We start from the raw sequence: 22,056 nt of genomic DNA on the forward strand, positions 1-22,056 counted from the left end.
GTGCATTCAACTCGTTTATTATGCCGCTGATTCTCTCATCATATTCTTGCAGAGATTCTTTCTTCTTGTTGGCAACCTGAAACTTATGGACGTCGTCATTATCGCATGTGAATTGCATATGTAAATCAAAACAATTATAGGAAAATTTTTCATTTTTATTTTTTTAAACCAAAACTATGTAGAATTCGATAACAGTTCTCGTCAAACTATAAACAAAAACCAGAACTCTCTCCCAAAACCGAAACCAAAATCGTTTTCCGATACAAAACCAAAACCGATGTCATAAGCCAAACCGTAAGTGAAATTACATAAAGTTGAAGATGTAATAGGTAATGACAATTTAATTTAATTAATAACTTAATTTATATGAATTAATTTTGACCCTGAATCTATTAGAAGATATAAATAATTAAAAATTTGACACTTATTTTATTTATATTTAGTAAATAAAAAAATTAGACATTCATAATATTAGTTTTTCACACCTATAACAAGATGAAAAAGATACAACTCAAGATATCGAGAATCTAAGATACTAATGTATTTGCAACTTCAGAAAAATTTGCAGATTGCATCCTATAAACAATATGATTATTATTATCTGCAGACATAAAATAGCATTCACAGTTAAACAATGTAAGAAGCAGATATCCTTAGATGATCACTTCTTTATTTTTCTATACATGGAAAAAGACAGGATCGAAGATGAAAGCTCAATTTACAATTGTAAGGGACACTCTTGTAAAACGTTGATTCCAAGTATGCAGAAGAAAACAATGACAGTATACATAATAAACAAAATGACAAGCCTCCATTAGAATGGATCGGTCATAATCTCTCTTTTCTCTAGTTACGATATGTTCTGTTAAACCTCAAATATCAAAACTGAACTGGTGTGAAGCATGTCTGTACAGTTGATTATTCTCTGGCGCGACTGGGAGCTTGGCGGTTGATGGCATTAAATGCAAGCCATACGGAATTTATAAGCTCCTCAACATCATGGAAGCTGAAATCAATGACTCTCTTGACAGAAGCAATGGCCTCTTTATTCTGTGACTCCTCAAACTTTACACGAGCAGCTTTATACGTATCTAGTGATTTTTTGGCAGCTTCCATAGCAGAATTTACATCTTTTGTCTGCAAAAGAACTCTGATTTAAATTTTATAGCCCAGATGTACCCAAAGAAAGATGGTTGAGAAAGATGCATTCTATCAGCATCGACACTATGGCCAATCAGTGGACCCGAAAATTTTACAATATACCCTAGAGATGTAAACTATGTTTGCCAATTTCTAAATGAACAAATACTACAGAGTCGGATAAATGTAGGGGTATCTACTGCTGTTACCACACCAAAATTAGCGACATTTATTAGTTTTTATTTAGAAATGCAAAACATAATAACATAATTATGTAAAGGGTAAACTAGTATCAAACTATATAACAATTGTGATTTGAAGGTTTCCTGAAATTAGAAGAAACATAAATTAACTTATGCTATCTACATATTTGATAGTTTAACATCACAATGTTCATATTCTGACTATAACATTGCTGCAAAGTGAAATATTTGATTACTTCAGGAAGCCTCATTTCCAGTAATGACAAAGTTCAGCCAAGTACCCAAATATAGTTCTACATCATCACCACATTCAAATCAAAACAAGTGCTAGGAAAAATACAGGCAAATGGCATAACCAGGGTCAATACACTTACAAAGTCAAGCAGCCGAGCAAAGTTAGTGCGGTTGTGGGGAACCATAACATGATTTAAAGCATGAGAATCATTGCCCTTAGATGAAGCGGCCCAATCCGCCACCACTAAATTGTTTAAGTTATCAACATCAGATGCCGAAGATGATGGAGATTCACCTGATGATGATAAGGCCACGATTAACGTCCACAAGTGTCGCATGGAATCAATTAAGACACCAAAAAAAAAAATCAATCAGAACAGAGAGGGAAAATTAATTATTAAGTAATATGTTTAATTGGTCTTAAGATTAAAAAAAAGTGAGTGTGAGTGAAGCTGATTATATAATTTTGTTTCCTGAATGTGAATAAAGTATGATATTAGTAAGGAAATTCTACGGAGGCTCTTGAAGGTAATTGTTACAGGTGGGATATTACATGAATAGAGAGCCATGAACCACTAAATAATTCAGTAGACCCATAATTCCCATGCTTGTATTCATGAAATGAGACCAGACATTAAACACGTAAAAAAATAGAAGACAATCGTGGTACTCATCATTAATTTTTCTGCTGCTGAATGAAACTTAGATGCATAAGGCACACACCCCTTGGTGCCAATTTAATGAAAATTTTACAATTGAAATCGTAAATAAAATACCTTGTGGAAGCATCTGCATACTTGATTGCAAATAGAGCCAAATTCGGTGTGTACTCCTGCTTTTGCAGTATACTATCTTCAGATAAGCCACTTCCACACATTTATAGGCCAAAGCAGCAGCAGCCAGTTCACAGCTTTTTTCATATTCATAGGCACAGGTTCTGAAAATCATATGAAGTTATTGTGAAGCTAGAAAATAGCCCTTAAGAAAGAAGCTTCAAGACAATAAAAGATATTTGAATGATTCTAGAGACTATAAAATCAATGCTTTAAACATGCAATGATTATCTTCTTCCACATCAAGTTTGTTATACTCTTAAAAATATTTTAATAAACATGATACTGTACTTCAACTTCAAAGTATAATCAGAAAGCTAATAATTAACTCCATAGTCTCATAATCTCCTTTTCAGCACAAAACTTAAAGAGCAGCCCCCTTACATTTGACACCTCATTTACCGCAATTTTAAAAATCAAATCAACTCTTCATTCCTCTAAGACATGCAAGCAGGTCCATAGATACAAGTAGATTATACCAAATGTTCACTGCTAATTTGACCATGCAAATTTGAAGATTGAACACTAGCAGTCCATGTTCAACTGGCAATATTAGAAAAAAGAAAGAGAAAAAGAACACAAAAAAATAAAAAAACTGATCAAATAATATCAAAAGTTGGAAGTAACTAACGACTGTCCACATACTTACTCGCAAAGTTTGGCAGCAGTGCCATAGATTTGAATAAGATTAGTCTCCAAATTTTTTATACTTCCACCGTTGTAGGCCTCTAAAAGTGAAGCTCCATGAAGAAACTTAACGGCAGCTTTTAAGTATTCATAGTTACTTTCAGAACCAAAACCAGAAGTCTGCAAAAGTTATTGAGAGAAAAAGTAAGAACGTGTGGCAAAGCGTGAGGATATTGTATGTCACAAGAATCAAATAATCGAAATTCCAAGATTTTTTTTTTTTAAAAAAAAAGGAGGCGCAAACAGATAAGACCATAAACAAATAACCACGGATTAAGAAGCAATCCAAAAAGACCTTGATCAGATTGGCATGAGATTTAAGTTCTTCAGCTTTTTTCAAAGCATCCTGAGCTTCTTTTAAGGCAGCAGATAGAGGAAGATTGGAGATATTTTCATTTTCAAAGCTTGTTTCTAAAGCAGCAGATTTACCGCGATGAACAGATTTTATGCTAGACTCTTCTGAGAACGAGTGCTTCACATTACTCAACACTTCAGAATGCACATGATAATTGTCATCGATTTCTGTCTCTTCTTTCAGTTTTTCCTTTAATTCAAAAATTTCTGAGCCAGTAGATGGATCAGAAACCTTCTCTGCCGACCTCTCACCATGTGTTCTATTCCTCTTTCCAGAGTTCTGTTGAGCTGACAATGCTTTAGATAAGTCCATGCTCATTTCCTCCTTTCTATGAATGCAATTGACAAGTAAGCTGGGGGAACACTGGCCACATTGTTCCAAGACACTGCATTTGTTATCAACCAAAGGTGTCTCTAAAAATTCACAAGGAAGGTTGCCACTTGATATATGTTCACCACAAAGTGTTTCCGTGGCAGTACTTTCTCGGAAACCAGCACTGTTTTTCAATAATTCCACATGACGAACGCCAGTGGTTTTCCCTTTCTGTGTTATCCCCAACTCAGAATTTCTATTTATGCCCAAAGATTTCTTCCCCCTGCCCATTGCAGAAAATTCATTTACTCTAGAACCAACCTTACCTGCACTCTCCAATTTAACTGGTAAGACCTGATTCAGATAGGGCATCCTCATAGGAGATGACGAAACTGATTCCTCAGGTGAGCCTTTGACCTTCATGAAACCAACTCTATTTTTACGGGAGTCAGAAATCTTGGAGCAGCTTGAAGTGGCAGCCATTGAAAATTCTTCACAACATAAATCCTTCCTCAGCTCATCTATATCCTCCTTGGTCAGTGATAACTTCACTTTAAGATTCTTTGACTGTTGTTTTTCCTTGACAACACTGTTAGTTGATTTTTCATTACTTCTAGACAAAATAACTCTAGCTTTTGCAACCTGCCTTTTTGATGAGTCACCTTCCTTGCTTCTTTTGAACCCATTATCAATCTGAGACACTCTAGACTTTTGTACTCTCTGAAAATCAATATCCCTTTCCTCCTTTTTAATCGATTGCTGCGCCTCTTCTCGATGCTCCCTGTTGAATTTTCTTTTCTTTGTAGATACTTCTTTTCTATTACTTGCATTTATGTTAAAGAGCTCGCCATATGGTAAATCCTGTATTTGGTCTTTCTGTTTCTTCACATGAATATGAAGACTGCCCTTTTCCCTAAAGCTTGAATCTTTTCGTAAACGTAATCGCTTCTCTTCCTTTACAGGTTCCTTACGTGGCAAATCAGAATTCAAATTGTGGTCAACCCAATCTATGTTCCTACCAGAAACCTGGAAGTTGTCCACGTTAAGAGCACCCTTACTTTTAATCTTTTTCACCGTCCCTTGAACATGTTGAAAAGATTCTCTTTTGATTTTTTTTTTTCGGGTTTTCAAAATCTGCAAGATTTAATATTAAAAAATTAAAGAAACAAATTCATAATTAAGACAGAAAAAAAATTGACAGCTTGAACAAATTACATACCTTCAGGCATATTCTCATCTTTTCTTTTGTTCAATTTACCTAAACTGATTGCTGACTTTTTGGGATGTTGCAATTTGCATTCTTTAGTTGCCTCTTGTCCTGCAACAGGCTGGTTCACCTCCTTCAAAATAATGATATTCATGGAATGGTGTTGGAAGTTCTTTTGAACATCATTAGAAGGGACTGGACAGCTCATGCAAACGCTGTTTGAACTTTCTTTCAAATTTTGCCTCTTAGCTTGACAAGCCACTTTATCAGAAGTAAAGTTCTGGTGGTTGGGAGCAAAATGATGGGCACCAACTGAAGCCACTCCGGGCACAGATGTGTCAGCATGAGCTTCAGCATTATAGTGCTTCTCGGGGACAGGAACTGATAATGAAGCACGTACAGCATTAGTAGTATCGTCTTCACTAACGTCACAACTGTTCATTCCTGGACTGAAGACCAATACAAATTAACTCACAGTTAGGTTTTACTGCAGTTGATTTTATAACAGAGTGTATGTTGGAATAGATACATGATGAGAAAGAGATTTCGGCATATGCATGTGCTGAACATTGAAATGGAGAGAGTTCCATGCAAGGCACCCACAAAACTGGACACAAGTGGCAATAGAAACATAATAACTCCTCCCAAAAATGCACATCCTGTTTGACCATTTAATGAAGTGACAGCTGTCTAAATTTTAAATTGGTTTACTTGAATGTTTACTATTGACAGTATTTTATGCCTGGTTTTCCCACATGATTGACTATGAGAACTGATTTCCTGAGCACCCATACAGCTATGTGAGCACCGCTGAGATAACATCAACCTATTAGATGTGATGAAACTGTACATCCAATAGATGGATGTTACCTCAATGGTACTCACGTAAATGCCCAAAGTGAGTGCCAGGAGAACAAACCTCGATAAACTATTGTGTACATTTAATTATATGTGATTATGAGATACTGCACCAGAGTCCTCCGATCTAAAGAGCCGTTAAAATTTCCCTTTGAAGCAAATGAATCTGTCTACACAAATGAAAATAAAATGCAAACACATAATGTCCAAACATGAGCTACCAAATCAATAAAGAAGCTTACAGCCAGTTAAGCATGCTGCAAACCCACTTGTCTGGCAGTTGTTCAGACTCTGTACCATATGGTAGAAGACGCCACGCCTCACAATGGTCACAACAAACCCAATTTTCCTTTATTAATAGAGGATCCACCGTTGTCCCCTCTGTCCCAGTGATGATTCCTTCTTTAAAAGGTATGGCTTCAGCAGGAGGCTCAATCACATGAGTTTCAGAAGTAATCTTGTCTGTGTACTTTTTATTACTTGATCCCCCCTTAAATTTATCAGCATATCCAGTCTCTTCCTTCACTGCATCAAGATTCGAGTTCTTTAACCTGTCACCAGAAGGCCTTTCCAACACATGATTAGAGTTATCCATTTGTTCAATACTGGTATATAGAACATCTTTCTGGTTGAGATTCACCAAATTCCGTTTCTTTCCACTGTTCTTGACTTTTGGTGCTGCACAACCACCATTCCTCAAAATAACAGCTGATTTTGATGCTAACTTGGCACTATTTTGAGTGGCTTTTGGCTCCTGTTCGCCAGATTTAACTTTCATACCAACTTTCAAACTGGACTTATTCATGGCTAGTTTAACACTTTCACAATCAGAAACGTCAGAGTAAGATTTAACTCTGTTCCAGCTATCCTGCCCATGATTCACTGAAATATCATTCTCAGAAACTCTTGTTTGATCTTCACCAAACTTGTGTCCATCACTACATCTGGATTCTTTCTGATCGGACTTACTATGACTTTGGGTTGGTGTACAGCCTAAGGAAGCATTCTCGACCAAATCACTTGACACTGATCTTTCATTCAACCTGTCTTTACTTCCTTTCCTCTTCTTCAATGGAACATCCTTCTCAAAGCCCCTAACGTTATCAGGTGGGACATCCATCTCAGAGATCCTAACAACATCAGGTGGCCTAACAGCTTCTTTCTGAGGCTCATTAGCGCTGCAGACTGCATCAGATAAAGGTCTTGCGTTCAAGCCATTGAGAGGCTGAAGTCTGCATCCCAGGGTCTCACTTCCCGAAGTTTCCTTCTTCAAATCATTCAGATATAGAATACACTCGTTTTCAGACTTCTCAAAATTTTCAAATTTAACAGCAGATTTTGCTTTTTTCTCCTTTAGAATATCTTTGTTCTCGAACCCAAGGGAGATGCCAGAACTCCTGGGGTTAGTTTTATTCCCACTTCTTGTGGAAGATTCAGTATCTCTGCCCAAGCTCAGAAAATCTTCACAAAGAGGTGAAAGAAGAGAACCACCAGAAACTAGGAACGAAGTCATTATCTGTTCGAAAAGATTCAGAAATTAATGCTAAGTGACACAACATATCAACTAGAACGAGATTACTAGAAATTCTTTGATAACAATCAGAAAAACCTTAGGTATATGATGATAACTGTTAAATAATCTTGAAATAGCCAAAGTAGAAAAACAAGAAGGGATATAAATAACCGCAGTGGGGAAAAGGAATAGTACCTGAAGAATCTTTGTAGGAGATTCATAAGGAGTCTCACAATGTTCAAGCCTTAATCTGGCACTCTCCTCAGGACTAACTTCCGTGGACGAAGATGGAGATGTAAGCCCGAGATTGTTTATTTCGGCATTATATTGTGCCACCATCTCTGAACCCAATTTAAGACGAACCTTCAGTGTTCTCTGCTCAGTTGGATTATCTGACTTACTTGGAGGAAGTTCAGCTTTTCCAGTAAACGCCTCGGCATCTTTATGAGAAGAAACAGATGTGTTTTCTTTAATTGACCGATCCTTAGAGGAAACTTTAAAGTTTCTGGAAGGAACAATACTCGTGGAAGAAGAAGAAAAGCCATTCCTCTGAGTGGCAGGAGCATCACTTAGCTGGGTAGAATTTGGGGCAGTACCCTGACAGGTTGACGTAAACCACAAAGCTGACTAAATACGAACCAAAGAGGAAAACAAGACATATTTGCAATATGTTTGTATACCTCTTGAAGGAAATTATCAGAAAATCTAGGCCCGCGGCAATTTTGAACCTTGTGAGAGGATTTTGGCTCTGATGGCACTAAAGGAGAACGCTGGTGCATGGGTAAAAATGAACCATATCCACCAAATTTAGCCCCTAGAAATGCACCAAAAGTTCAAGCGTGCGGTCAATATTTTCCAATAGGAAACAAAAGAAACAAACATCTCATAGAAACAACACTTACCCAAATTTTCAGCCGAAACCCCTCCCTCAAAATCTTTCTGAAAATGACCCAGTAAACTTTGAACCCTGTCTCCCTAAAATAATAGAGTTTCAAACAGTAAGTATTGTTGTCAGTGGGAATGATTACGAGAGCAAGATATCAAGATCATAAGAGGAAGCATCGATCAAAGTGTTACGAAATGCAGTACTAGAAAGGCGTAAAGTACCTCATGATCACTATCAAAATGTGCATTAGCAGACACTGAATGAAACTGAGTTTGCATTGAAATGAAAACCTAGGAGATAACTCATTTAACTGCAATGTGGTGAGCTTACACTGTCAAAACTTACATCGAACAAGGGTTTCTTTTCAAATGATCATTAACATTTCGTAGAGCCAACAAGATCATAAGAATCGTATTTTTCAACTTCCACCTCATGACACTCTTAAAAATAGACTATCATTCGATTTCTTCAAACAAACATCAGAACTTCTCAATTCATAAGAACAGAAGCACTTTCAATCCACTCGGAAAAGTGAAAAGATAGAAGTCATTTTTTAGCCTCGGAGGTTAAGTGATTCAACTATTCAATATCACTAGTTATACTTCGATTAAGCATTTCAGACACAACACCTGGCCATTTAATTATAAAATCATATCAAACACCGTAGGATCAGTCATCATCCATACTTATTCCAAATTCCCAATTCACTCCAAGATAACTCATTTCTATCGTAATGATACTAGTGATTGTCAACAGCAGATAATGAACTCTTACAATGTAAGAGAGAGCAACGTCAGGGTTCGTTCTTGTATCGTCCTTGTAGTAGCAAGCCTCTCCTTCTTCAAGCTCTGGCGCTTGGATCATTCCAGGCCCACATGCCCAACTCCCCATATTAGAAAAACTCATCCCAATCCCTACACCAAAAGCTAAAAACCCTAATTCATCCCCAATTTTTGAAATCCAACGTATCACTCTTCAATTAAAAAAATCAAATTTCAACAAAATAAAATACTCCAAGAGCCCACCAACAGACACCCTTGATCCCCCTAATTCCCAAAATTCGTAAATCCAATCCAAACCCTACTTGATCATCTAAAATATATATAAAACAAAAGTGTATATCAGAATTTTACGCCGATAAAGAACTGTCGGTTCCACGACGAGTGAATGCAATAACACAGAATTGATTATCTCTTTTTCTCCCTTGAAGTGACGATCGTATGGAATCTGAACGCAATGCTGAATTTTTTTTTATTTCTGTTTGTTGAAGTGTGCATATGTGATAAATTTTTGAGTCCGAGAGAGAGGAGGGTTTCCTTTTTTCTTGTGGTTTTTTTCCTTTTTTAAATGATTAAAATCTTGAGATAAAAGATTTGAATTAATCCCGTATCAAAATTTTAAATATTTATCAAACTTTTCTACAAATTTAATATTTATTTCACAAAATTTATACATAAAACGATTAAAAATGATAATTTTCCTCATGGATTTGGGATCCGCAAGAAAAACTCATAACAAGACGAGATTCTCGATTTTTTGGGGATCGTGTTCGAAAATAATATTAATAATAAAAATAATATTTTTTTAAATTATTAATAATATTATTAAAATTAGTATTAATATTAATATTATCACTAATAAAAACAGATAATAATAAGTTTTGATTTGGAGTATCTACGTACATGATCAAGTCTTGTCACATTATATTTTTGAAATGAGTAGGTTTTCATAAGACGGTCCCACGGATCTTTATTCGTGAGACAGATCAATCATGTCCATATTTACAATAAAAATTAATATATTTGACATAAAAAATAATATTTTTTCATGAGCGACCCATATAGAATATATGTTTCACAAAATTGACATGTGAGACCGTCTCACATGAGTTTTTGTGTTTTGAAATAAGGATAAGGGTGGGATGGAGATTTGATCCTCATGGTTTCGGGTTTGGGGATTCCCTGAACCCGAAAAAACGAGAATCAAGACGGGTATAGGGGTAGGAATGGAATTCGAAGATGGTGATGATGATGTCAAACCCGTCTCTACTCCATCCATTGTCATCCCTAGACACGATCTGATAATAGTTTTTGGGTATTATTATTATAAAAGTAGATATATTCCAAAAAAATATTAATTTGGGGTTCTTTAAATTTTTTTTATATAGTTTTTTATGTCGCAGTTACTCAGGTAATAATTGGAAAATAAAATTTTTTATTGTTAATTGATTCAATTTCCATTGATTTTGTGCTTAACAAAGGTGATGTTGGAGCTTTGTGTCAATATTAAATTTAAATCAACATATTTTCAAACTTATTATTCATTATAATCCTATGCATTGATTCCGCGAAATTTTGAGAAAAATAATAAGATTTTGAAAAATTATGAAAATTTTATTACTTATGTTTTGGTTATTTATAATATTAAAACATTCTCATTTAGTGTATATATGTAAAAGTTAATTAAATATAAAACTTACGATCGGTTGAAGTATGAAAATAAATTGTATCCAGACGAATATCTAAAAAATATCATGATTAAATTTGATTTTGACTGAGTGTATACGAACTTAAGCTCGATTCAGACCTTAAATGATTGAATTACTTTTATTTGAAATCAGCTCGAATTAGAACTCATTTTTTTACAAAGACAATTAATCGGATCCGCCTGAGAAAGTGAGAGGCTCGGTCGAAAATCCATACCACTTTGTTTGTGTATTATTCTAATAGTTCATTCTCACATGTTGTGTCTATATAATTGAAATAATATATAAACATGATAATTTGTATTATTTTCGAATTAATTGTTTTTTTTATCATGAGTTATATAATCATTTAAAATTTTGAAATATAACTAAAGATAAATAAATAATTTAAATTTATAAGATTTTAAATAATATATTAAATGTGTTAGTCATAATGTGTTAGTCATAGATAAATTACAAATTTACTAAAATAAATTTTTATAAAATTAAAAATAAATAAATTTTTAAAGATATTGTTGGTACTTAATTATATAATATGTGTGTGTGTGTGTTTTAATTTTAAAAAATTCAATCTAATTTGGATTGTCAAAACAAAAAATAAATAAATTCAATCTAATTTGGATCGTCAAAATAATAAAATATATAACTTATATTAACTATTTTACACGCACGTGACACATGCAAAAATACTTAAGTACTACATTCTAATGCGTGTATTTACACGTGTGAACACAATACGAGCGAAGCTGCTGTTAGAATCTCTAAAACATATATTTAATCATCTTTTTAGGAATACTCACGTTATCTTTATTTTTATGGAAATTAATTTCAAAATTAAAATCATAAAATCATATTACAAATATAATTATATTACAAACAAAAATTTATTTTTATATAAAATTATAATATATGCTTCAGTCGTGCCAATTATATAGGATGTATATCATTTTGCGGTTGTTCCCAATACAGTCTAATTTATAGACTTAGTAGAATTTTTCTTTGTTTTTTTTTTTAACTATTTTTGAATGAATTAAATAAAAATAAATAATAAATATGTTATAAATTTTGTTCTTTAATAATTTTTTTAATCCATGTTAAAAATAATTAAATTTATATATCTGAAATGGATAAAAATTTTAATAACTTAACAGTGTAATCTATATCGAAATTCACGCGTACTTGTATATTTCGAGGATGTTCGATAAGAAAAATCTTTTTCTTGAGTTTGATTGGTCGACAGGATGCTGACGTGGTAACTCTCGCGGGCATTTTCCACCTGACGTGGCGAAGGACCCACTCATCCCGTTTTCAGGGTTAGGGCTAAAATCTGTCTTCAGAACCAAAAATCCTTTTGGTTTTCTTTGATCATACAATTATCATCAATTCTTCTCGATTTTTTTTTTGCAAATTCAGCATTTTGATGCTCCCCTGATCTGCTTTCGGTAGCTGTTTCTTCCTCCGTGGTTCTGAAATACGCTGTTCATGGTTTTAATTTTAGCTTCATCCCTGCAATCAGGTCTATGTAAATTCAGAAAGCTTCGTCTTTATAAATTTTGAAGCGTTTTTCAGAGTAGTATCTGCATTCTTACTAAAGTTGAGGCGTTTAGTTCTTGGGGCATTGGGATTTTCTGCAATTCATTCATATCGTTAATGACAGAGAATTCTATTGATTAATATTCCGGGGAAATTTTATGGAACAGTTAGTTGTTAATGCATCCTCGTGGTATGGATTTAAGTTGAAATTCGAGGGCCTTATGGTGGGGAGAATTATGAATATCAGTGGATCATTTATTGGGTGAGAGTGATGAGCATTTAAAATTTAACATGCTGCGCTTTTGTTGTTAAGCTTACTTGTTCATCCAAAATTTTATTGTTCTATGCTAAGTTTTTTTTGTAATTGATGCTAGTTTTCGCAAAAAGTGGATACAATGGACATTATCTCCAGTTGAAGATCGCCTACTGTGTTTTAGACAATTTGTAGCTTACCACCAGGTCATAACCAGGTTGGCTTTGTAGTTTTGCATTGAGTATTGAATCCCTGTGGTGCTACTATAAAGATTGATCTTGAAACTTGTAGTGGCCGACAGAGAAGGGTAGCTACCATAAAGTTGTGGGTGTACACATTGTTTTTCAATTAGTTAGGTGTAGAATAATGATGTGGCAACGATCAGATGAACCTCACGCTTATTTCAGTTTTGGTTATTTGGCGTGATGAATTACGTGGTCGCGGGGTCATCTAATATAGCTGGGTAGATGATTTCCTAGGATGTGATCTGATAGTCTTTGTTATTGTTCGGTGTTGCTTTAATCACATCCATCTCCAGATATTAGCTTTGTGCAACTATGCACCCAAGGATAGCTTGACCAGTAGCTTTCACTATCAACCACAGGAAGAGGTGCAGGATTTATATCGTTTTCAAGTATCGTGATCACAGGTTCAATTGTCTGATAGTACGTCTCTTGAACCCTTTCCCAAGTATATTTGATGCAGATTAAGCGGTTTCCCTGGATCGTGAAGCTGCATTCATGTTGACTCACTTGGCATATGAGTTGCTTCCTGAATCTGGAAAGGTCTGGCAGTTGTTTGACTTGGAGATTCGAAAATTTGTTCTGCTGTTGTCATTGCATTTTAATTACTTGTGTTAGTTTAATTTATTACATTTATTAATTTGGACTCTCGGTAGGTTGTTGATTTGGACTTTGAACTTCCTGTAGAGCAAGCATTTATGTTCTGCCTGAGCAGGTGCAATCGATAATTATTTATGAAGTTGTTCCATCTGTGTTTAAACCACGAAGTAAGGACTTGCTATTCATCTTAGTACTGTATGACTGGTTATCTTTATGTGCATTGTAAAAAATAACTGGTGTATTGTTGTCATAGATAAAATAAGGAAACTTGCTTGTACGTTTTGTCGAATATATAGGTTCTTTTTTGCAGAATTCCGAGAAAAATGAGCACTCATGCATTGCGTATACGAGAATATTCTTGTTCAAAAATGATGGCTCTCTGGGGAATTCTGAAGGCAAAGGCGCTCATTTTTTGCATTGCCAAGATGTTGCCCTGCTTTTCAGATGTTTGCAGGCACTTGGGTCCCCAACATTGGAGTGCCATATCAACAGTCCCTGGCGATGTTCAACAAATGCATCACTTAGCACAGTACTGACTTTATTAATCCAAGCCATCTATCTTTACTGCCATTTAAGTAACTCAGATCCACATCTACACTACTCCCTAATGTCATGCATGGAACTAATTCTTTCTGCATTTTCTTGTCATGCTAAATAATTTTGATTAATATATTATTTATCATGCTTTAAAATCACATTGTTTTCCTTACTCTTGCGGTTAAAGGGATGGACTTCTCTAGCCTTGCTTATTGTTTGCTCATTTCCAACCCGAATGGCCTTCTCTAGCCTTTCTTATTGTTTGCTTTTTTCCAACCCTATTACCTTACTTCCGAATGATTGTTTAATTAGTAGAATTGATGGAGCTTTTCTTGTGGTACAGTATTGTACCTTGAAACTAAGTTCATTGGGATGGTATCACTTTGATCTCCGGTGAGTTTTTTTGTAGAAGTTGATGCTTATGGTTATTGTTTTTGTTTTTTACAAAGTACGAGTATCGTCTTACAGAGATTGATTAGCCAAATTTACCAGGAGCACAGTTCTTTAGTTAATTAAAATGATAAGTGAATTAGTTTATCAACTAAATTAAAATTGAAAAAAAAGGAACAAACACAATATAAATTAAATAATAAATAAACAATTGTTAAGATCTCGGTTCACTCATCCCTGAATTTTCTCTAATGATTGAATTATAATTCTTAAGTCATGTTTTGACGGGATTTCCTAATTTATAATTATACTATGTTGAGATATATTAACCTAATCGATAAAATGCAATAACCACTTGGTTATTTAACAATTGTAGCCACGTTAACGAACTGTGGAGTCTTCTAACTTTCCACGTATTGTATTATGACTATCAACATGTATTCAACCTAATATGTCTATGCAAGTTATAGATTCATGGATTATATTACTCATTTATGTTATAAAATCTTATCTCGGTCTTTACAACATATAAAATAACTTTGAAGTTGATCATGCTCTAAAAATGCAATAAAAGCCAATAACATAATCAATTATTCTTAAAACAAAATTTAATATTTAAAATTAATTCAAAACATAATTGTTTGGGGTAGTATCTCCTAAATTCTAAGGCCATCTCCAACCCTTAATTCTATTATAGTGCAAGTTTTGCACTAAAATAGTTGAATTTCTGCATTAAATTCAACATCTAACTGTGACTCATTTGCTTTAAATCTTACACCAAAAAGAATATTATCAGAATATTCTTTTTATTTTACATATATTAATCATTATATTTTATATTTATATTTGTGTTAAAATTAACATTTTCAATTGTTATATTGCTTTTTTACAAATTGTATTATTGCATTAAAATGTTCATTTATATTTTACTATTATATTATTTATAAATAATTAAATCAAACCATTAATTAAATGTTTTTGAAATTAAATGTTTTTAATTAATATGAATAAAATTATTTAAAAATCTATTTATAAATTTATTTGATTAAATATTTTAATTTTTATGATTAAATATATAATTATTAAAATAATAAAATAAATATTATACTATTATTTAAATAATATTTATAATCTTTAATACAAATATTTATATTAAATAAAAACAAAATTTTTTTAAAAATTTTAAAAAATAAATATGATCTCTACGCCAATTTGGCGTACAGGAAATGGCACTGGAGAACATCTCCCAACACCAAAATGGCGTATTTTGGTTTCACGTCATTTTGGTGCGAGGTTGGAGATGCTCTAACTAAAATGAAAGAAAAAACGTTGTTCAGTTTGTTCTCCGGTTGACTTCTTGTGCGGCTGCCTTCGCTCTCCACTTCATAGCGCGAGATGCTCGTAATTTCATTCTTTCTTGCACGCCAAGTACGTTGGGGTGGTAAAAATCACCCGTCCTAGTGCAACCTACTAGGATTTCTTCTTTTTATTTGTTGCGGGCGTGCCGAGGCGGGCAAAAATATCTGCCCTGGCACGAGCTCCACGCAACTCTAGCTCATTTTCTTCGTTTGCTCCACCTTCACTTACAAATTAAATTGAAACATGTGAGAGACGAACAATATGGATAATATGAATAATAAGAGCAAAAATAGACACAACATAATAAAAATATGCATGAATGACACAATATAATACGTAAAAATGACACATATAAATCTCTTTATACTAACATTTTGCTTGTTCTCGAGCAAAATAGATTATAAGATGCGACACAATAAAACAAAAATCAGCTCATTTGTGCGTTCATGTTTCAGTAAATATCAGCATAGTTCCTATCAATCAACGCACGATGCAAGTTTTTGCACATTTCTTGAAGTTTAAACAATACATTTTTTAATAAAATTTGAATTGTGTGTGCGTGCTATGTTGGCTCTAGTATATGTATTTCAAATAGATCCATTCTCAAAATTTTCAAGAGATTTCAATCAACATGTTGGTGCAAGTTTCCTCTCCCGCATCCTCTTTCTACTAATTACTCACCAACAGACATAGATCATTATGACTTTTCAAGTGTAGATTATGGCTCAAGTGAGGGTTACTAAAGACAAGATAAGTTAAAAAAAATGAAGGGAGTACAATGATAAATTTAATTTGTGCACGTTCAGATTTTGCATCTGAATTCCTTCAACTCCATATATTCTCTCATTTAGCATAAAAATATGATTTCATTCATTTATTTGGCTCCGTCACATCTTACATCTCTTTTTTTCGAAAGTTCCTTTCGCAAAAAACCTTGTCTTTCACAAGTGCAGTTTATTTTCTTTCACAAATGTACTCCCTTATGTATGAATAATTGACCATTTGTTTCATTTATTCCAAGGGTGCAAACAAGATGTTTGATGTATAGGTGAATTGCATAAAACAATAATTGTCTAGGTAGACTCAATACAATTCATAAGTGAAAGAAGAATTTACCTAACTCATTTCCATGTCACTGCTAATTATTCGTGTCAAAAGACGTATTCAAGTTTAACGCACACTTAGCGTCTCTCAAATTCCCCACAAAAATTTTAAATTTCACTATTACTCACATAATCCCCTAGTTCCAACACAAGTGTGTGTGATATTCAACTTTTAACCAAAAATTTCATATTTCAACAATAGAGATGTCATAAACTAATGAAGTAGACATGTATGTCTTTAACTCATAATCATCATTGGCTAACAAGTATTAATCTCATCACCACAAGCTAATTTTCATATGACTCGACACAACACAATGCATGATTTGTTTTTCAAATGACAATAAATAAACAAATAAATAAAGGAAAAGAACTACATCTCCTCATACTAAAATCGTGCATTGTCCCCAATACAGTAGATGATGCATAACACACAAAACCAATTAAATACAAATGCAGGATCTCATGGATGTGTGAATTATATGAATCCCACTCCATTGGCTTTGCCTGCTGTATCTTGCTCTAACACAATTTGTGGCTTATTTCATCAGATAATTCTTCCAAAATTTATTCAAGCTGGGGATCTCAACAACTGACGAAGGCTCGAACATCTCTAGATTTTCAATTTGTTGCAAACCACTGTCAGAACCTTGGTTGTTTGAATAATCATCATCGAACCAAACCAGATCGATAACTTTTTGAGTATTTCTCTTCAATCCTAGTAAATGATCTCACTACCATTGGTAGTCGAAATTTGTCATATCATCTAACAAGTGTATTACATCGTCGTCGTCTCAGCAAATATCGGACTACCCGTAAACAAAGCTTCATCAACAACTAATTGTTGTGTCACTGCATCCAAATCATTAAAGAAAAAGCGAATAAGAGAATAGTTAGATAATTTGTGATACCGAAAGGATGTTGCCAAATTGTTGAATCTCTTCCATGTCGCGTAGAATGACTCTTTATGTTGTTGGACAAAACCTGTGAATACTTATTGATGGAACATCGCAAAGTATTTGACAAGAAAGATTCATGTAAAAATATAATAGAAACTGGTAGATCACGTAGGAATGAAGTATAATAAGTAACAAAATAAATAAATAAAAATTAAATTAACTAAAGGGATAACAAAAAGTAAAATTTTCCAATTTTGATCCCCGTTTGAGGTGCCAAAAATTTGATCGAACTTTTCTTGCACGGTAAGTTCCCCAATAAAATTAATCTTTTAAGTTTGAATAAATCACAAGTGCGTGAGTCAAATTATAATATAGTGTACGAAGTATGAGTATCGTTCTCACGGATATTGATTAGTCTAATTTACCTTAAGCATAATTCTTTAGTTAATTAAAACGATATGTAAATTAATTAATCAACTAAATTAAAATTGAAATAAAAAGAGAATCAAATACAATATGAATTATATAAATTAAAATAATAAATAAACAATTACTAGGATCTCTATTCACATACCCCTGAATTTTTTCTAATGATTGAATTTTAATTCTTAAGTCATGTTTTTGACGGAATTCCCTAATTTATCAATATACTATGTGGAGCTATATTAAATTAATTAACAAAATACAATAATCAAGTGTCTTTGTGTTATTTAACCATTTCAATGGCATTAAGAGAATTTGGAATCTTCTGGCTTTGACATATTGGACTATCACTATCAACATGTATCAATCCTCATACTCCTATGCAAGTTGTAGATTCATGTATTATGTTATTCTATCATGTTATAAAATATTCTCTTGGTCTCAATTGCAACATATAAAATCATTTTGAAATTGATCATGCTTCAAAGATGAAATAAAAACCAATAACATTATCAAGTATGCATAAAAACAAAATTCAATCTTCAAAATGAATTCAAAACATAATTGTTTGGCGTAGGATCCCCTAAATCCTAACTAAAATGAAAAAGAAAAGGAAATTCAAAGGAAATTCTTGTTCTTCGGTTGACTTCTTGTGCGGCTCCCTTCACTCTCCATTGGGTACTAGCCCATCTTCTGTGTAAATATGATGATAATCTCCAAAATCTGATGTTCAATCCCAAATTTCATGTATTAGGGCTAAGATATAACCTAGAGTCCAAGAATTAAAAAACAAATCTCGCCAAATCTTGTTTCCTTATCGAGTTGTGATGGGGCAGAAAAAATCACCCGTCCTAGCTTGAGCTAGCTCGCAATTTCATTCTTTCTTGTATGTCAAGCACGTTGGGACGGCAGAAATTATCCGTCCTAGCGTAAGCTGCAAAGCGTTCTTTTTTTTTTCTTTGCTTCGGTCCACTAGGGTGGGAAAAAATACCCGTCCTAGCGTGTGCTCCTAGCAACTCTAGCTCATTTTCTTCTTTTGTGCCACATTTACCAACAAATCTAACTGAAACACGTAAGGGACGAACAACATGCATAATATGAATAACAAGAGCAAAAATAGACTCAACATAATAAAAATACGCACGAATGAGATTCACAATAACATAATAAAATACTTAAAAACGACACATATCATTTCCCTCGAGTTGTCTCCTGCATAAATCCTGATAGGATCACAGTTTATGCATTTTGAATAGATGGTGGAGGCCATATCAATCATTACTCTATCTTCCAGAATAAATACATGACACCGACTGGATTTGATCCAATGATACTCTTATTATTTCCAGTGTTGGGCATGTATATATTGTTGGAGATTGAATAAAATAAATCTATAAATCATGTGATTAAATCCATTTATCACAACACGTCAGGAATTCATGTCGAATTATCAGAAAATATAAATAACAGTAAACACGTAATAGAATCCATTGTTGATCTAGCGTCAAAGTTATGGATCTTCCAAGACAACAGAGAATCGACCACTTTATTCTTTTTTTGATGGGAGAAGGAGAAAGATCTAGAATATGTGCACCGTATATATTCTGTATTGTATTCTCTGTGCCTTGAGGACCATAACATTATATAACCTTTGCGGTCTTCAACCCATCATAGAAGACTTAATTGGGTTGAGTTTCTACACATTAGGTGGATCATACCAATTTATTTAATACTTTGGAAACCCATAATTAATTAGATCACTTTATTGGGTCATTTATTAGATAGCTTTTTCATGTACAATTAATTAAATTATGTGAGTCCATAAAATAATTCCAACACATATACCCAACATGATGGTTTCGAGTTTTGTATGCAGGTTCTCCCCGAAGTAGTTATTCCTTGAAATTATATTTATTCTATTATTTCCACGTTTCATGTCAAGACCTTCACTGGGCGTGGTTTTAACAAGCGATATGACCAAAACTCGACTCGTGTTTCAGAAGGCGTTACTCTTACGAAAGAACTTTTGAGTTTGAAAAAGCTATTCCATTATTTTTGAAAGATTACATAAAGACCTTATGTTGCTATAATGAAATTTTGTCATTAATGTAATGCCTGAAATTTTATTACGGTAATTTGAGATTAATTATCGATAAATTGATGTGATTATAGCCAGATCAAGTCGAGAGCTGATTTAAAAGGCATCGAATTGAAAATGGAATAGCAATGCATGTACAAGGATGATCGGGCAGTGTTTTACGCGCACATGCGCGAGAGGAGGCGCGCAAGGCTTATCGCGAGGACAGAGGACCTCGCGCATATGCGCGAGGAGATGTCTTGGTGATTGCCAAGTCCAGAGATGTTGGCGCACATGCGCGACGAGGTGCGCGCATATGCGCGAGGTGCCCAGTAGCTAATATTTCATTCCAAAGAATGTCGCGCATATGCGCGGGATTAGGGCGCGCATATGCGCGAGTAGTAGAATTGGTTGATGCCGAGACCAGTAGGTCTCGCGCATATGCGTCGGTAGAGGTTGCGCATATGCGCGAGACGTGCAGGGCAAAGAACGAGCCACTTGCCCGTCACCATGCATGATATATATATATATATATATATATATATATATTCAAACTTCATTCATTATTCCTCAGAAAGAAATGAGAAGAGCATCAGAGAATATCGTGAAAATCCTTACGCCTTTATTTGAGGAAATTGAAGTTTACGAAAGATCCGTCCGTCAGAATTTCAATCCGACTTCAGTATCGTGTTTCTATCGACGAGAGCTTCAACTAGACGTAAGTTTTATTGAATTTTGATATGGTTTGAAATTATGATATTGTCAGAATCGGATATGATTGATATATGATGTTCTTGAGATATTAGACATCGTAGAATCGAGAACAGATTGAAGAACAGATTGTTTATACATTTGTTATGATTTTTCATAGATGGAATTGAGATTATTCAGATTTATGAGATTATGGATTATATTGGATATTGGTTATGATTTTTAATTGATATATATTGTTGTCTGAGTTGACGGGGATATCAAGGCTATACTGTTATGCCGTCGAAACAGAATTAGATTGAGTATTGATCAGAATGAGTATTGATATGAGTTGTATATTGATATTGTTCCTATTCGACACGTCATTTCAGATTGGTATTGACAGCTTCGAATTCAGGACTTCGACTTCGTCAGAACTACGACAAGAAAGGTATAAATCAACGTTAACTGGGAGATTGACTTAAGTCAGATTGGACTTGAGTTTCCCTAAACCACATACTTGTATGTTATTGTTTTCATACTGTTGTATTATTTGAATGAATATGCTTAGTATATTGATTTATAGAAAATCAGAGAATAGCAGATAGCTATTGAGTGCGAGTCGTTGACCGAGGTGCCAGATTATGACAGAGTGATCATTGGCCCATTGCACATTGTCAGAGTAGGCATTGGCGGATATGTCAAGACAATGGATATTTGATTTATATCGATGTTGCTTAGGAATGGATCGATTCCTATCGCGGAGATTCGGTATATTGTAATATCCAGGAACCGGGATCCCTAGATTAAATATGAGTCGAGTCGGAGATGACGAGTCAAAGAGTTTTATCTGTATTCACTAATGTGTCATAAATTATGATTTATGTTTTGTGATACATGGTTTATGCTTTTGTATATGACTTTATGGATTGCATGTATACATTGTTTATACTGGGATTATATTCTCACCGGAGATATCCGGCTGTTGTCTTGTTTGTATGTGTGCATGACAACAGGTGGGACAGGATCAGAGTCAAGAAAAGGATGAGAGAGAGGACAAGTTAGCGTGGTGATCCGGATTCAGAAGTAGATAGGTTTCAACACTTGATATATAGTAGTTGAACCCTAGTTTGACTTTGTCGAACGTTGTACCAGATTTGTACTTTTATACTGATATGTAAATTAAAAGGATTCCATTACGTTCTGCATTTAAAAAAAAAATTTAGACCCTGTTTAT

At 34.0% G+C, this 22,056-nt stretch overlaps 1 protein-coding gene across 1 annotated transcript; it reads right to left on the reverse strand.

The window, feature by feature from the left end:
• Positions 1 to 627: 627 nt before the first annotated feature.
• LOC140979055 (cysteine-tryptophan domain-containing zinc finger protein 3-like) lies at positions 628 to 9,558 on the reverse strand. The gene is made up of 11 exons (XM_073444407.1): positions 9,003 to 9,558; positions 8,245 to 8,317; positions 8,023 to 8,156; positions 7,538 to 7,939; positions 6,072 to 7,345; positions 4,982 to 5,420; positions 3,393 to 4,898; positions 3,060 to 3,217; positions 2,354 to 2,514; positions 1,718 to 1,872; positions 628 to 1,137 (listed from the first exon to the last, which is right to left on the reverse strand). The coding sequence occupies exons 1-11, from the start codon at positions 9,132 to 9,134 to the stop codon at positions 919 to 921; spliced, it is 4,653 nt and encodes a 1,550-aa protein (XP_073300508.1). The 5' UTR covers positions 9,135 to 9,558; the 3' UTR covers positions 628 to 918.
• Positions 9,559 to 22,056: the final 12,498 nt, after the last annotated feature.

The sequence above is a fragment of the Primulina huaijiensis genome, chromosome 6, assembly GCF_012295235.1.
Source record: "Primulina huaijiensis isolate GDHJ02 chromosome 6, ASM1229523v2, whole genome shotgun sequence".
In the NCBI taxonomy this organism is placed as follows: Eukaryota; Viridiplantae; Streptophyta; class Magnoliopsida; order Lamiales; family Gesneriaceae; genus Primulina; species Primulina huaijiensis.

Bases quoted from the DNA above. Each gene is read 5' to 3' on its own strand.
- LOC140979055 (XM_073444407.1), bottom strand. From the start codon at position 9,134: ATGAGTTTTTCTAATATGGGGAGTTGGGCATGTGGGCCTGGAATGATC. The intron at 2,515-3,059 runs GTAAGTATGTGG...TATGATTTTCAG, and splicing joins ACTGCTGCCAAACTTTGCGA to AACCTGTGCCTATGAATATG. The intron at 1,138-1,717 runs GTAAGTGTATTG...GTTCTTTTGCAG, and splicing joins TTGCTCGGCTGCTTGACTTT to ACAAAAGATGTAAATTCTGC.